Source organism: Nicotiana tabacum, chromosome 19 (genome assembly GCF_000715075.1).
Source record: "Nicotiana tabacum cultivar K326 chromosome 19, ASM71507v2, whole genome shotgun sequence".
Taxonomy (NCBI): Eukaryota; Viridiplantae; Streptophyta; class Magnoliopsida; order Solanales; family Solanaceae; genus Nicotiana; species Nicotiana tabacum.
In genome coordinates, this window is record NC_134098.1 from 146,498,513 (window position 1) to 146,515,139 (window position 16,627).

At 40.7% G+C, this 16,627-nt stretch overlaps 1 protein-coding gene across 8 annotated transcripts in view; it reads left to right on the forward strand.

The window, feature by feature from the left end:
• LOC107807467 (putative acyl-activating enzyme 19) overlaps positions 1–16,178 on the forward strand; it is a 41,483-nt gene extending 25,305 nt beyond the window's left edge. For all 8 annotated transcript variants that reach the window (XM_075238843.1, XM_075238841.1, XM_075238845.1 and 5 more), the window contains exons 14-17: positions 10,210–10,269; positions 10,928–10,972; positions 14,490–14,599; positions 14,686–16,178. In XM_075238843.1, the coding sequence (XP_075094944.1) occupies positions 10,210–10,269; positions 10,928–10,972; positions 14,490–14,599; positions 14,686–14,893 (423 nt within the window). In that variant the 3' untranslated portion in view covers positions 14,894–16,178. The remainder of the gene's footprint in view (positions 1–10,209; positions 10,270–10,927; positions 10,973–14,489; positions 14,600–14,685) is intronic.
• The last annotated feature ends 449 nt before the right edge of the window (positions 16,179–16,627 follow it).

Consider the following 16,627-nt stretch of genomic DNA (forward strand, 5'->3'; position numbering starts at 1 on the left):
TTAACAAGGCATCATCAATAATTTCAGAGTGAGAAGGGAAGATATTACATATGTAAAAGCTTAAATATGCCAGTATCAACCAAGTCAAGGTCACCTAGGTTCATCATTCTTCCTCCTTTTATTCCCTATATTCCTACTCTACTCTAAAAAGAAAACAAAATTACCCGGTTCAAACTACATCCCATGGAAAAGAACCGAGGCACAAAGAAAAACCACAGGGGATTATTTTTATTCTACAAAGATACTTTTATTATGCCATATAGATGAATTTACTGTTATTTTATGCCATTAATCCAGTGAATATATTAGTACATTCATCCATACATCAAACATAAATCACCCCCACCCCACACTTAGGGTTGTGCGTTGTCCCCAACGCATACAAACAAGGTAAAGTAGGGTGAGAAGGACTCCCTGAAGTCAAGGTGGAGGAGCATCTGCATCCATAGCATTCCTATCATCAACAACTGGTGCTGATTCTGTATCAGGTGTTACAGCAACCTCAATAGGCCTGTTGAGTGGAGCCTCGGTGACTATGGGAGGAACAGGAGTGGATGGTCCGGCAGTGGATGATGCAATCAGCTGGGAGATGTCTGTACCTGCACATTGAACCAGAGCTCTGAGGAGTAATGATATCTCCTTCATCATCGTGGCCTGCTCGGTCTGAACTCGGCTTAGATCCGCACGAGTCTGTCTCAACTCATCCCTGGTGGCACTCAACTCGACACGAGTCGCTATCAGCTCAGCCCTGTTCTCTTGCATATCTGCTTGCATATGCTCAAATAATTGTTGGACGGTGAGCTTAGAAGACCTTCCCTTGTTCGGCTCTAGAACATGAGTGACATCATATGGTCCTGGAGCTTTAGCCTCAATGTCATCATTCTCCTTGTCCCATAGTACTCCCCTCTCTGTTAAAAAAGCCGTTAGGGTATTAGCAAAGAACAGCCTCCACTTGTAATTCATCCTGGTTCGCTGCATTTGATCATGCATGATGGCTCCGAAGTTGAGTGGTATCCCCTCTAATAAAGCATATAATACGAGTGCGCGGTAACGAGGGACATCAGTTTTATGTTGGCATGGCAGCAGTCGGTTACAAATGAAATTTAGAGCCACACGTGCTAACGCACTCATGAATTCCTTTGCTATAGAGTGGTACTCCATACTCCCATGCTTCCATTCTGCATCCTTCCTGGTAGGGCATAGGACAGACTTAATGTGTGCATAATCTGGTGTTTTGCATATGGCGTCAAACCTGTCAGTGAGTGTGCGTGGCACCCTTAAGAAGTTATTCAGAGCTTCAGCTGACACATTAATATCTATCCCTCTCACTCGCACAATGTTTCCCCGTGCGTGACGCCAATTGGCGTAGAGCTCTCTAACAATGGTGAGGTTGGCTTTGCCATGACCTTTCAGAATGGGTCCCCATTTTTGCACCTCTCGAATTGACTGGAGAAACTCTGAGTACTTTGTCTTAAGTGGTCCGATGTTTATCGGCTTTTCCGGAATGTACTTCTTTGAAACCAATATCTTCTTATAGGCTCGGAATGCCTTCTCATTAACAAAGTATTTCTCCCAATCAACTCGGTCTATGGGTTCACCTTCGTCTTCATCACTCATGTTGATCTGTAGGTGGTCATTGTCCGAATCGGAATCGGATTCAGATTCTGTAGTAATCTTCTCCTTCCCTTTATCAGTTGGAGCACTCATTCTCGAAGCTTTTCTTTGGTATGTCACAGGCTCTCGTATCTCTATTCCTTTGCTCGGTGTAATACCCTTCTTCACTATCCTCCGGACCAATGTTTCCTCCTCCTCTTGCTCTGAATCATCACTTAACTGCCTAGGCAGCAGTTCCATTTCCTTCTCCGTCCGCTTCCTCTTTTTCTGTGGATTTGGACCGCCCGCTGCCCTTCCGGTAGGCTTTTTGGGCGGTTGTTTGTTACCATCTTTGTCTTGTTTCTTGGATGGTTTACTCGCTGCTGTCATTTTACGAATCTAAGTACCTGCAATGCAAAGAATTCAACAATTAGCAGATGAAACAGCGAAGTTCAGCCTGAAAGCAATTGCGACAGCTTGCAGACTTCAATTTATTTGTAAAGTCATGCCATTCACTCTTCATGGAATTGTAGCTCATGACTGTCAGCAAGTATGTGATAACTTTCTTCAAAAACTCAATTTCACATAGCCCCTCACTCGACCCCACACTTATTCTCAAGCATACACCAATGTTGCTCGGTTACTCAGACTTCACCGACGCCTAAATTTTTCTCAGGGACAATTCGTCGAACATGTGGTATGCAACAAGTGTGCCTAGTTCATTCTATCAGTTGAGCAGTGCCACTACCCTCCCAAAGTTGGACGAGATGAAGGGAATTGTAGTTTATCATCTCTCAACCATTACAACTACCAAGAACGACAGCCCTAAAAATCTTGAAATTGCAAAACCTACTTGTTGCTACCACTGAAGGAGGGAGGAGAGACGAATTTGGAGAGAAGCCAACGGAAGAACGAAGAGGATGATGCGTACCTGTCGCGTTTGATCTTATTGCGATACAATTTCGATGAGAGAATTCTGTTCTGCGTTCGTAGGCGTCGCCAAAACGAGACGAGTGGATGCGTCGCAAGAAACGTTTTTGTTCGAATAGGTTATCTTAAGATGTGTTAAAATATATATTACTTACCTGTGCGTGCGAGCTTTGACGCGACGCATCCCCTTGTCTTCCTTCAAAAATTTTGGGACGCGATACGGGCGCGATAGGCAGACTTCACTGCCTTGTCTGCCTTAAAAAATATTTTTTTTTTTTTTTTTGCTGAGGGGGACGCGACGCATCCGCCTCGTTTTCTTGAATAAAATCTATGTCCTACGAAAAAAAACTAACTAACTTGGGTGGCCTCCCAAGAAGCGCCTGATTTAACGTCGCGGCACGACGCAACATGTTCTTCATGCCTCCACTAAGTCCATTGTGGTCTTGTGACGTGCAATGTCACCACCCCAATAGTGTTTTACTCGTTGGCCATTTACCAAGAATGTCGTATTGGACCCCTTTTCACACAATTCTATCGCACCATGAGGTTTCACACTAACCACTTCAAACGGACCCGACCATCGAGATTTAAGCTTTCCTGGAAAAAGCTTTAGCCTTGAATTAAACAGTAGAATTTGTTGACCTGGTTCAAACTCACGATGTTGGATATGCTTATCATGCCATCTTTTTGTCTTCTCTTTATACAATTTGGCATTTTCATACGCATGCAATCGAAACTCATCAAGCTCGTCGAGTTGTAGCAATCTCTTTTCACCGGCCAAGTCCATCTCCATATTTAGCTTTTTAATCGCCCAATAAGCTTTGTGTTCAAGCTCGACGGGCAGATGGCAGGCCTTCCCATAAACCAACCTGTACGGAGAAGTGCCTATTGGGGTCTTGTACGCAGTGCGATATGCCCATAATGCGTCATCCAGCTTCCCGGCCCAGTCCTTTCTATTCATACTTACTGTCTTTTCCAAAATCTGCTTGACCTCTCTGTTGGAAACTTCTACTTGACCACTCGTTTGGGGATGATAGGCAGTAGAAACTTTGTGCTTGACTCCGTATTTTGCAAGAATATTATTCAGCAGTTTGTTACAAAAGTGAGTTCCCCCGTCGCTTATCAACACTCTTGGGGTCCCAAAACGTGTGAAGATGTGCTTCTTTACAAAGCCTACCACAACTTTTGCGTCGTTAGTAGGAAGAGCTATGGCCTCTACCCACTTAGAAACATAGTCGACCGCCACCAAGATGTATCTGTGTCCGTTAGAATATGGGAATGGTCCCATAAAATCAATCCCCCAAACATCAAAAAGTTCTACCGCCAGTATATTTTGCAAGGGCATCTCGTGCTTCCTCGTGATAGTTCCAGTTCTTTGGCATCTATCACAATTTTTAACGAAGGCATGTGCATCCTTAAACAATTTTGGCCAATAAAAACCTGATTGTAGCACTTTTTGGGCGGTTCTATCCCCGCCGTGATGACCTCCATATGGTGACGCATGGCAGTCATGTAGTATAGCCTTCATCTCTTCCTCAGGAACACACCTTCTCACCAACTGATCTGCACACTGCCTATATAGGAATGGCTCATCCCACACGTAGAACCTTACATCATGTAGGAATCTTCTTCTATTGTCAGCTGTCCACTCTAGTGGCGTTACCCCACTTGCGATAAAATTCACATAATCTGCATACCATGGGGCTTCACCTGAGGTGATTGCCAATATTTGCTCATCCGGAAATGTTTCTTTAATTGACCCTCCTTCAGCTACATGGTTCCGGCTCTCTAATCTGGATAAATGATCGGCCACTTGATTTTCTGTCCCTTTTCGATCTCGGATCTCTAAGTCAAATTCTTGCAAGAGGAGGACCCAACGAATCAACCTCGGCTTGGCGTCTTTCTTTTCAAATAGGTATCTGATAGCTGAATGATCTGTGTAGACGATGACTTTGGTTCCCACTAGATAGGATCTGAACTTGTCAAACGCCCACACCACTGCAAGCAACTCCTTTTCAGTCACTGTATAATTCATCTGAGCTGGATTCATAGTTTTGCTTGCATAATAAATGGAGTGAAAGATTTTATCCCTCCTTTGCCCCAACACCGCTCCAATTGCTATGTCACTTGCATCGCACATCAACTCAAATGGTTGTGCCCAATCGGGGCCAATGATAATTGGTGCAGTCACCAATCTTCCCTTCAGCTCCTCAAATGCTTTCAGACATGCATTATCAAACTTGAAGGTAACGTCTTTCTCTAGAAGCCTGCACAAAGGGGAAGAAATTTTCGAAAAATCTTTAATGAAACGACGATAAAAACCTGCATGACCCAAGAAACTGCGAATGCCTTTTATGGATGTCGGCGGGGGCAATTTTTCGATCGTCTCCACCTTTGCTTTATCCACCTGTAGACCATCTTTTGAAACCTTGTGCCCCAAAACTATACCTTCACGTACCATGAAATGGCACTTTTCCCAGTTTAGCACCAAGTTCGTCTCTTCACACCTAGCTAGCACTTTATCAAGGTTCATCAAACAACTATCAAAAGAACATCCAAACACAGAAAAATCGTCCATGAATACTTCTACATATCTTTCAACCATGTCAGTGAAAATAGCCATCATACACCTTTGAAAAGTCGCAGGTGCATTACAAAGACCGAAGGGCATTCTCTTGAACGCATACGTGCCATAAGGACATGTAAATGTAGTTTTCTCTTGGTCTTCTGGGGCTATAGCAATCTGATTATACCCCGAATAACCGTCCAGGAAACAGTAGTATTCCTGGCCAGCTAATCTATCAAGCATTTGGTCAATAAAAGGCAGGGGAAAGTGGTCTTTCCGGGTGGCATTGTTTAGTTTTCTGTAATCTATGCAAATTCTCCATCCAGTTACAGTTCTTGTCGGAATTAAGTCATTATTTTCATTAACTACTACGGTTATCCCCCCTTTCTTCGGCACACATTGAACGGGGCTTACCCATTTACTATCAGAGATTGGAAATACAATACCTGCATCAAGCCACTTAATCACTTCTTTCCTTACCACTTCTTTCATGATTGGATTTAGTCGGCGTTGGTGTTCTACACTCGGTTTGTGTCCGTCCTCCATGAGGATTTTGTGCATGCAGAAAGCTGGACTAACGCCTTTAATGTCAGACATTGTCCACCCAATTGCTCGCTTGTGCTCACGTAGCACCCTTAATAGCTTTTCTTCCTGTAATTTAGACAAGTGAGCAGAAATAATAACAGGTAAAGTGTCAGAACTTCCCAAATAAGCATATTGAAGGTGAGGGGTAGGGGTTTAAGTTCCAAATTTGGAGCTTTTTCAATTGACGGCTTTGGTGGGGGGCCACTTGGCCTATTCAGGGGCTCAAACGGGATTATTCCTTGCATGTAACCACATGATGTATCTAGGATTCCCTTTATCTCCTCAACCTCATCATCCATCTCCAAGCTATCAAATAGCATGATTGCTTTTTCTAAACAGTCGCCTAGATATACGCTCGTGTTAAGAAGTTTCTCATCCACCTCTACCACAGATATCATAGAGAGCTCCTCATAGTGGCGGGGGAGTTGGATTGCTTTGTAGACATTGAAGACTGCCTCCTCGTTGTCCACTCTCATAATCATTTTCCCTTCTCTCACTTTAATTATTGCATCGCCAGTAGCCAAGAGAGGTCGTCCCAATATGATTGGAACTTGTTCATCAGCCTCGAAGTCTAGAATAATGAAGTCAGCTGGGAAGATGAATTTTCCAATTTGCAGCAGCACATCTTCAATCACTCCTTCAGGGTAGGCTATGGACCTATCAGCTAATTGCAACATCACGGTGGTTGGTCTCGGAGCTCCCAGACCTAATTGCTTAAACAAGGATAACGGCATCAGATTTATGCTTGCACCCAAATCACACAGAGCACGTCCCACGTTAATATTACCGATTTGTACTGGAATAGTGAAGCTGCCAAGGTCCTTAAGCTTTTGGGGAAGCTTGTTTTGGACCCTTGATGTGCACTCCTCAGTAAGTGCAACCGTCTCGAACTCAGTCAATTTCCTCTTATGAGCCACTATGTCTTTTATGTACTTAGCGTACTTTGGAATTTCACGAAGTACATCCACTAATGGAATATTTAATTGAACCTGACTCAACATGGAGAGAAATTTGTTGAACATGCGATCGTCATTCCTTTTCTGCAATCTTTGGGGGAAAGGTGGTGGTGGCCTTGTAACCTCCATTCGCTCTGAACTTGCATCATCTTCCTTTGACTCTTGTGTTGCCTTAGGTGTCAACTCCCCCAGGTGTAGGTTTTTCTTTTATCTTCCTTGGCGCTTCCTCTAGTTCCCTCCCGTTTCTAAGTGTAACTGCATTAATTTGAGGGTTCTTCTCTGTATCACTGGGAAGTGAGCCTGTAGGTCTAGTATTTTGGTTTGCTGCTAACTGCCCCATTTGCCTCTCAAGATTTCTGAAATCGGTCCTGAGCTGTTGATTGTCTAGTAACAACTTTTTCAGCAAGTCATTCGTACTTTCTTCCATTTGTTGGGGTGGCTTCTGAGGTTGAGTAAAATTCCCTTGAGGCCTATACTGATTCTGTTGACTCCCGCCCCATGAGAAGTTAGGATGATTCCTCCAGTTTGGGTTGTAAGTGTTCCCATATTGCGCATGTTGATTCATAGGACCTCTGTTTTGTTGTCCCACATAGTATATAGATTCAGGATTCGTGGGGCACATGTCAATCATATGACTGTCTCCGCATAGTTCGCAACAAATAGACATCTGCTGTACATGTTGCATTTGTTGTGTTGTCATTCTATTCATCTGATTTGCCAATTTTGCTATATCGGCTCTCATGGCGGAAAAGTCATCAAGCTCAATCAAACCGGCGGCCTTCTGTTTAATTACCCTTCGTGAATCCCCCTCTCCTTGCCAATTATGGTCATTAGCAGTGAAATTATTTAGCAGGAGTTGTATTTCACTATACGGTCTTGCCATGCAACTACCCCCACAAGCTGAGTCAAGATTCATCTTTGATGCTTCATCTAACCCATCAACAAAAGTGTGACCCAATACCTCATCAGTTTGACAATGATGCGGGCAGTCTCTGAGTAGTTTCTTGTATCTTTCCCAAGCTTGACGAAGTGTCTCGCCATCCCGTTGTTGGAACCCAAGAATTTGGCTCCTCAACGACTTTGTCTTCTTAGTTGGGAAAAACTTGATCAGGAATTTCCTTGCTAGATCATCCCAAGTGTGGATAGAGTTCGCGGGCTCCTTTTGCAACCATTCTTTAGCTTCCCCCAACAGTGAAAAAGGGAATAGTGTCAGCCTGACATAGTCCTTGGAGACGTTCGGATAATTGTAAGTGTCCGTGATTTCCAAGAAGTTCTGAATATGCCTCTGCGGGTCCTCATGAGATAGACCCACATATTGTCCTGTGGACTGAATCAGCTGTACCATGTACTGTTTGAGTTCAAAATGCCCAGTGATATCAGGCTTCACAATAGCCTGAGTCATATTCGCAAGATTGGGCCTTGCGGCTTCGATTACCGGACGCTCTTCATTGCCTGCCATATCTATTGGCTGTGGTTGGATTGCGATGTCCAAATCTCTTTCTATTCTCGTTCTAGCTTCGTGTTCCCTTCTCACTCTATGTAATGTTCGTTCGATTTCTGGATCAAGAGGAATGAGGTTGTTTGCACTTCTACTCCTCTGCATTCGAGAGTAAACCCTGCGTTGACACAAACCAGGCAAACTGAAAATTAAAACTTGAAAACAAATATCTAATAAAAGCTTAACTTAGTCACGTAGCTAATTTCTAAGTCCCCGGCAACGGCGCCAAAAACTTGTTGCGACCAAACACACTCACGCAAGTATACGCGGTCGTCAAGTAATAAAGTGACTAAAAGTCGGATGTCGAACCCACGAGGACTTATGATTAGCTATTAACTAAATTAGCCTATCTTAATTATCTAAACAAGAATTAAATCTAAAAATATTTTATTCTAACTAATTAAATAAGAAAAATATAAATAATAAACTTTGAACAGAGAAAGAGCAGATTTTAATGATATCAATGTAATGAAAACGATCTAGGGTTATGGGCTATCTAACAATCCTATTGTATTCTTCAATTGAATTGACCGACTAATTTATCTAGTTTATTGGTTGACAGGGTTAATGCTCATAAGAATCTGTCGAGTTCTTACTCGCCTATTCAAGCTAACCTAACGCCTATATGTCTATGGAGTTAGAATCAACAAGAACGCATTTATAATTCCTGTAAATCAACCAAGCAAGGCAATTAGGTATATGTCTATCCTAACTACGAATCCGTTCCCCGATGCCCGAGTTCAAGAACTTGCCCTACTCAATCCTGTATGCAATATAGGATTCCCACTTTCGCGTTCAATTCTAGATTCGTAGATAATATTCAATTGGTGATCAAGCAATTAAATAGTTAAGTGCAAGATTGAATAAATAAACTAATATGATAAATCAAGAAGTCAAAATCAATATCCGAATAACAATATTCATGAAAGAACCACAACCCTAGAACGTGAAGTTTAGCTCCACATAGACATGGTAGCCAAACAACAAATCATACAAAGAAACATAAAAATTACTAAGTTTGGTGGGAGAAAGATGAAACTTGATGAATTCCGGCCTCCACAGCTTTTTCGTGGCCTTTTCCCTCTTCCCAATATGTTCGATCCCCTAAAAGAGGCGTTTTTAACTTATATATTGCGTACAAAAGTCGTGGGCCAAAGCTCTCCCGTTCCTAGTCCAATTCGGCTTCAGGGATTGATGCTAAGGTGGATGCGTCGCATCCACCTTATCCTCCATTTCAATTTTTGCCTGCGAAGGTGGATGCGACGCATCCACCTTGTCCTCTATTTCTCAGCTTCGCATGCGATGGTGGACGCGACGGCACAACTTCACTGCTAAGGTTGCATGCAGGATGATGTTTTCCTAGGTTGGATGCGACGCATCCAACCCTTCTTCCTCTAGCTAAACCACCTTTTCTTCATATTTTGCACTCCGAACACCTTAAATCGTCACACATAACTTAATTAGTCATCAAACCAATAATTACACCATGTTGGGTGTTTTAAAGATTAAATAACATCAAAAAGTGGTTAAAGCATGGGTAAAGTAACATTAACACATATCGAAATATGCCAAACATCATCAAGCACCTCTTTCAGATCATCTGCTTCTCACCTACTGGAATGAACTTGATGTATTATTTTTACTCATTTCATCTTATTGAAAGTCAAGTTGTGCCTTTCAATTTAATCCCATCAATCAATGGATATATTTTACTTCATCAGAATCCTTGTGATTCTCCTTACCTATGAAACCTTCCCCCTTTCAAGGATAACTATCCTGAAATTACCTTACCCTCTTACACGATCTGTAAGCCAACCCGTTAGAGCTGAGATAAGACCATTTTCCCATTATCATGGTTGGGATGTGAGTATCTGTAAGTAGGATGATGTGGCTGTAAGACAATTGCAGAATAATTTACTGGAGCATGAATGCATATTCTGCTTGATTGAATAAATATGATCAATACCAAATGAAATTGGACATATGATCTTTAGTTGATGCATTTCCGTCTATTCCTGTGAGATGTCCTTTTTTCAATTTTCATCATTTATTTATCTATTTATGTGTTGTTTGTGGAATAGGTGAGTACAGCTGGCCCAATATTTGCTGGGCCCTGCATATCTCGTGCACTAACTTCACAGGTGATTTTTTCTCCCTTATAATATCTTCACAGTTATAAATCTGATACAACCACGGTAATACTATGTTAAGAGAACCATCCACAAGGAAACTTAGACACATGTTGGCCTGATCACACTGTCTACACTTTTCATCTCGAGTATATACTAACCTTTTGGGTAAGGGAAACAAGCATGAAAGTCATGATGTTTGTATAGCCTGAGGGGTCATAAGGTATCCCTTTCCTTTATGAGGGTGAGGATAGAGCAATACCCTTAAAGACCAAAAATCACATCTAAAAACTTCCTGCCCAGTGTTTTGCTTCGAATTAGTGGGATGGCTGCCATTAAGTGAAGGCCTTAGTTTATGAACCATAACTCAATTTCTCAATGTCTCTGCACACTTTTTTGACATTGATTTATCATTTCTTTCAGTTTTATGTCCACTTCTGTCTTCAGTTGGCGAGAGGACCTCCTACTTCTCAATCACCATCATCGTCACCCTAAAAGTTTCATGATATGATTAAGATATTGGCCTATTTAGGCCTTTCACAAGTTTATTTTTACTATCCTTAGTTTTCCTTTCTTTACATGCCGAAAGCCTTTCTTATTTTTCAGTAAGTAGTATCTAAAAATCTAAATGTTCGTGAGTATGAATATTCTCCCTTCTGAATCTCTACAGGTGCTTGTTTGTTCAAGAGATGGCAGTGTTTACTCCTTTGATTTGGTAAAGATCTTGAACTTCAGTTGTTCTTGTGCAGCTTATGATTATGGCATATAAAGAGCATACTATGCTGATGATATTTTGTCCTTGAGCAGCTTGAAGATTAAATTTTGTCATTTTTGATAGAACAAGTTTCTTAATCTCTGTATCTTTTCCTCATTAAGCTAGGCTCCTCCTGTTCCAAATCACCTCCATACAGGTGTAGTTGAAGCACCCAAGTTAGGTTGACCAAATCCAGTCCAGTGCAGATCCCACACCAACACCCGAATCGCATCGAATTGACAACGGTGCGACATGGATTTTGAAGGATATGAGCAGCATAGCTTATCTCAAGAGATCTCCTTATTTTTGTGTTTAAACTTACAATGTTTAAACCTACAAAATGATGAATTTATATTTTTTTTAATGACGGTGGTGTCCGGGCCAGCTTGTGCGCACTTTGACTATTCCACCGAGTACCACCCACCAGCACAAGTATTGGGTAACTCTGCCCACTAAGGCTTAAGCAAATGAAGAGAAATCACCTAGTTTTTTTGCCTCCGCTGGGATTTGAACTTGAGACCTTATTGCTCTCCTCCCACTTCATTGACCACTAGGCCACACCTTGGATGCACGAATCGGTTTTATTTTTCAAAATCTAGTGATAGTTTCTAGCCATTAGCTCCTAGTTCAACACACCCTGTCAACTTGATATTGATATTTATCATGTCCAACTTGCTGAATTAGATTCTCTTAGTTTGGCCGAAATTGTGCCTTTGTGAGAATATCTGTTACTCCCTCCGTTTCAATTTATGTGAACCTATTTCCTTTTTAGTCCGTGCCAAAAAGAATGACCTCTTTCCTTATTTGGAAACAATTTACCTTTATGCAATGATTTATAGCCACACAAAATATATGTGCCTCATTTTACACCACAAATTCAAGAGTCTTCTCTCTTTTCTTAAACTCCGTGCCCAGTCAAATGGGTTCACATAAATTGAAACGGAGGGAGTATTAGTTTTGACGTTGGAATAAACGACATACAAACATATGCAAATTCAACTCTCTTTTATTAAATTTGCGGCCAAATACATAGACAACTCCTTAAACTTGTCACGAAATTTCATTTAGAGGGGCTGACCTATTGAACACCCGATGTTACTTAAAATGTGTCAACTGAACACAAGTTGCTGATGTGGCACCATGCGTGTTTCACACATCATTTGAGAGCGTGAAATAGTTTTATGTTAGGCTGACATTGAACAAAAAATAAGTGTTAACAGAAAAAGGAAAATTGTAGTGACTATTTCATCCCCCCTCCCCCCCTCTCTTACTTCGATCTAAACGACGTCCTACCTCAGCTATTCTTGTCCATTTTGCCTTTTTACTTTTCTTCTCTCCTGCATTTCTCGCTAGATCTGTTCCTCATTTCTCTTTGAGAAATAGAGTCCCATAGCATGTACTTTCTAAAAAACACAGCATTATCCCTTTTCTTTTCTGGAATATGTTGTTGAATCCGTCTCCGCTCGTGATCTTTAGTCTCCGATTGTCGGACCCGCCGGAGCTCTCCCATGTATATGGTCGTAAACTAGCTAATAAAGAGATTAAAATATAAAATTTCCAAGATTCTACATCACTTCAAGAATATATATTTGGGATTGTGAAATGGTAATATTACCGTAACAGAAAGGAAGAAGGATTCTCCTGGTTTCTTCGAGTAATTTTTTTTTTATAAAAAGAGAGACATCTGTAAGATAGAAGTCATGAACTTTAGCTGTAGTGGAGTTGTTTTTTGACGTTTCTGAGAACTCGAAGGCACTTCGTTTTCCATTCCTCTATTTTTTCCAATGAGTGTTGTATGACTTCTTCATATTGTGCTGCTATAATCAGAGGGAGGAGGAGAAATGGTAATGGAATTTAATGGTGGTCAAATGGAGAAGAAGTGATGGATGGTGGTGGTGAAATAAAGAAGACGCGGGGGAGGGGAGTGAAAAATGGAATAAGAAGAGAGAAAGAAGAAGGTGGGTGTCTTGTGTTACTCTTGGGGTGCTTCAATGGTGGAAAGAGATGGAAGGCTTATGTGGATGAGCGACGGTGGTGTAAAATTCTTTCAAAGACTCTTTCTTCTCTGTTCTTTTTTCTTTTAATTCTGGCTTTTTCTATGCTGACGTGTATATTTACTATTGGCTTTATTTTCCACCTCACAGCAAGTGGCATTCACTCGCCGAACTTAGTCTAGCATTGTGAAATGTGTGTTTAATTGACACACATTAATTGAAGTTGAAGTGTCTAATAGGAAAATGTACAAGTTTAAGTGGCTGTTTATGTATTTGGCCTTAAATTTGCCAGTCTCGATATGCTTAACATTGTCATGTTGAACCACAGTGTGTGTGATACTAATGGTCTTATTGTCATAGTTCAACTTCATAGGTAATCTCCAAAAGTATACTTAGTTATTCCAAGACTCGTTTGAGCCATATCAACTCACAACCCCCTTCAACCATCGAATGTGCAACTGCAGGCCACCACATTTTGTTTCTTGCTTCTCCATGTTACTTGACTGCCCCATGCAAATCTTCAGTACCCTGATGTCGACCTTTTTCTGACAGTCGATCCTGCGCCGTCTGCATAATGGACTGCATTTGTGCAGGCATTAATGGTCCGTTGCTATTTTTTTCTAAAAAAATAATCCTTTCCCCACAAGCTCTTTACATGTCCTAAAATGTGATAGACAGTTTTGAGATGCTCCTTGTGAGAGGAATGAATGATTTGACTTACTAGACTTGCAACAAATGCAATAGCAGGTCATTTATGTGTCAGGTATAATTAGCTTTCCTACCATGTCGAAATGCGTGACCATCTCATCTAAAAGTTTATGCTTTTAAATTTAACAGTTAAACTCCATGAACCTAAGTGATTCACATGTTTTGTTTGTTTGATGTATTATCAAATTAAATAAGGATATAGGGAAATAGAGCAGAAGAATCCCCAATAGTAAGATTGACAAAAGAGGTAGAAAATTTAGTTCTCGGAGTAAAGAGAAAATGAATGGCAACGAATTAAGGCAAAATTATTAGCTTCCTGCTTGTTCTTAATTCTGATAGGTTAACTCAGGGAAGCAGTTGAGCCACAGACATCATACCCTTCATTTTTGGCATTCAAAGAGCTCATGGAAGTTAAGATCTCTCATTTTCTTGTTTTCTCTTGATGCTGAAAATAAAGTCTGTAAGTTAATAATTATTAAGTGTAAATGTAAATTAATAATAATAGTAATAATAATGAATAATATCGGTCTAAGGTGAGCTTAAATGGAGCGTAGCCCGTGAGGATTGATATAACCGACCCCAACTAGCTTTGGATTGTGACATAGTTGTCTCTGAAGATCATTGTTTCTCCATCTTCCTGTTATGGGTTGGTGATGCATATCTTTCAAGTTGTTCCATTCGGAAGATGAGCTAAACTATTGTTAGAGATGCTAGGCTGACATCTCTGCATGAAATCTTTGATCATGCTAATGGGGTGTGGTTTCATGTTTTATTAGGAAAATGGTGATTTATTCTGGAAGCATGATATTGGACAGCCAATTACTTCATCTGCCTATGTTGATGAACACTTGCTATTGGCATGCATTGATTCTTCTCTGTCTCAAAGGTGATTTAGTGTAGTTTAATCATGCAATGAATTATACTATGATAAGTCAATAAGGAATTCAACTCATCTGTATATGTCATTGCCAGGTTAATCTGTGTTTGCTCCAGTTCTGGAAGTGTATGTGTTCTTCAAGTCAGCTTGAACTCTGACGGGGCAAATCAACCATGTGATATGGTGCGGGAATTTGCTAGGTATGAACTTGGAGGAGACATCTTCTCCTCTCCTGTGATGATTGGTGGGGAAATATTTGTTGGTTGCAGGGATGACTATGTGCACTGCATTAGTCTTGGATGAAATACCAATATAAGCCTATTACATTATATCTTTCACATGCTCTGTCTGTGGGAGTATAAAACTCCTCATTATCGGAGCATCAAATATTTGCAAAGAAGTTTGCTGCGAAATTATCCGAGTGTTGGATGATGGAAGAATCAAGGTCATGAGGAAATCGAGCTACTGGCATCGAGAAAAGCTCAAATTCTCAAATCCCTCCCCCCCCCCCCCCAAAACACACACACACACACACAAGTTCAAAGGCTCAATGTCTCCCTTGGAAAAGGAATGGAGTTTCCCTTATATCACCAAAAAAATTGAACCGAGGGAGATACTCGGTGCAATACTGGGAGAGATTGTTTTGGAAGGACCACATATGAATCAAGTTGCTTTCAACTAATGTGCTCAACATTCTAGCTTCACGATGACAAAAAGGTGCCACTTAAAGCTTGATGATTGCTGCTTAAGCACTGAATAATCGATCAAGTATGTTTACTGCTAATGTGCTCACCGCCCAGCTTCACAATGACAAAAAAAGGGCTCCAGTTAAAGCCAGATGCTTGCCGCTTTCTTGAGACATTCTGCTTGTCTAGAAACCAGTATTCGGTTCTTGTTGAAGAGCCCCAAAAACTAGCTTATGAGGTATGGATTGTCCGAGATCATAAAAGGAGATAACAGAATGTGGACTATATTAATACATTATCCTCGACTCGCGCATGCCCAGAGCTGGACTTCTGGAGCGTAAACAATATAACATGGTGGCGCTCAACTTTGGGTAACAACAATTGCGTTCAGTCCCAAACCAGTTGAGGTGTGGCTTGCTACCATATCAAGAAAATGGATCTTGGACCTAACTCAATCTCGAAAGCTTGTTCATGAGGTGATGATTGTCCAAGACATATAAGGAGACAATTCATTCTCTTGACCAATATAGGACATACCGATACTTACAATTCGTGCTCAGCATTTCCTGCTTGACATGATTTATACCTATTGTTTACAAGATTAGGCTTCTGACTAAGCTATCTTAATTGTACACTCCATTTTAGCCAACAAACTGCTTGTCTGTGATTTTGGTTCAAATTTTGGTACAGCTAGTCTTTTTGGAATCATGGGTGATCTTGATTCAATTTGGTTATAATAGAGGATTTGACTTATATCAATTGATAGTGTAATGAAATTTTTACACTACCGTGTAATTTAATTTGCTATAGCAAATTACTTTGTCTTATTTTCTTAAGTTACTAGTTCCACCTGTTATAGACGGTTACTTGCTGTCAACAATATTATATAAGCCTGCAAGCTGCTATAGCAATGTTGCTCTAATTAATTACCCTGTTATTGAATTTGCACTGATTCCCTATACTTGGTAAAAGTTTGCATGTATCATATGTACACACCAAATCATATTAACTTAATATTGTTAAGTGATTTAAAAAGTGAAAATATGCAATAATTAATCATGGTTTTGTGAATGAAATGTATTTGCAAGCACATGTCATGTATTTATTGATTCGATGATGCGGGTAAGTTTTTACCCAAGTTATAGATTGAAACAATAATGTAAGAGGAGGGCATATGACTTGGTCCATTCTTTTTGCTATGAGTTAATTTGCTGACACTCTATATACCAAAAGATAGTCGCATTTCCTTTTTCAGTTCGCTCTTATATGTTTCCATTTGTATCGGAAAGGTCACAGAGTTTACTAATTTGCCTTATGACACAAATTATGATTCATAAAACTGACTTCAATA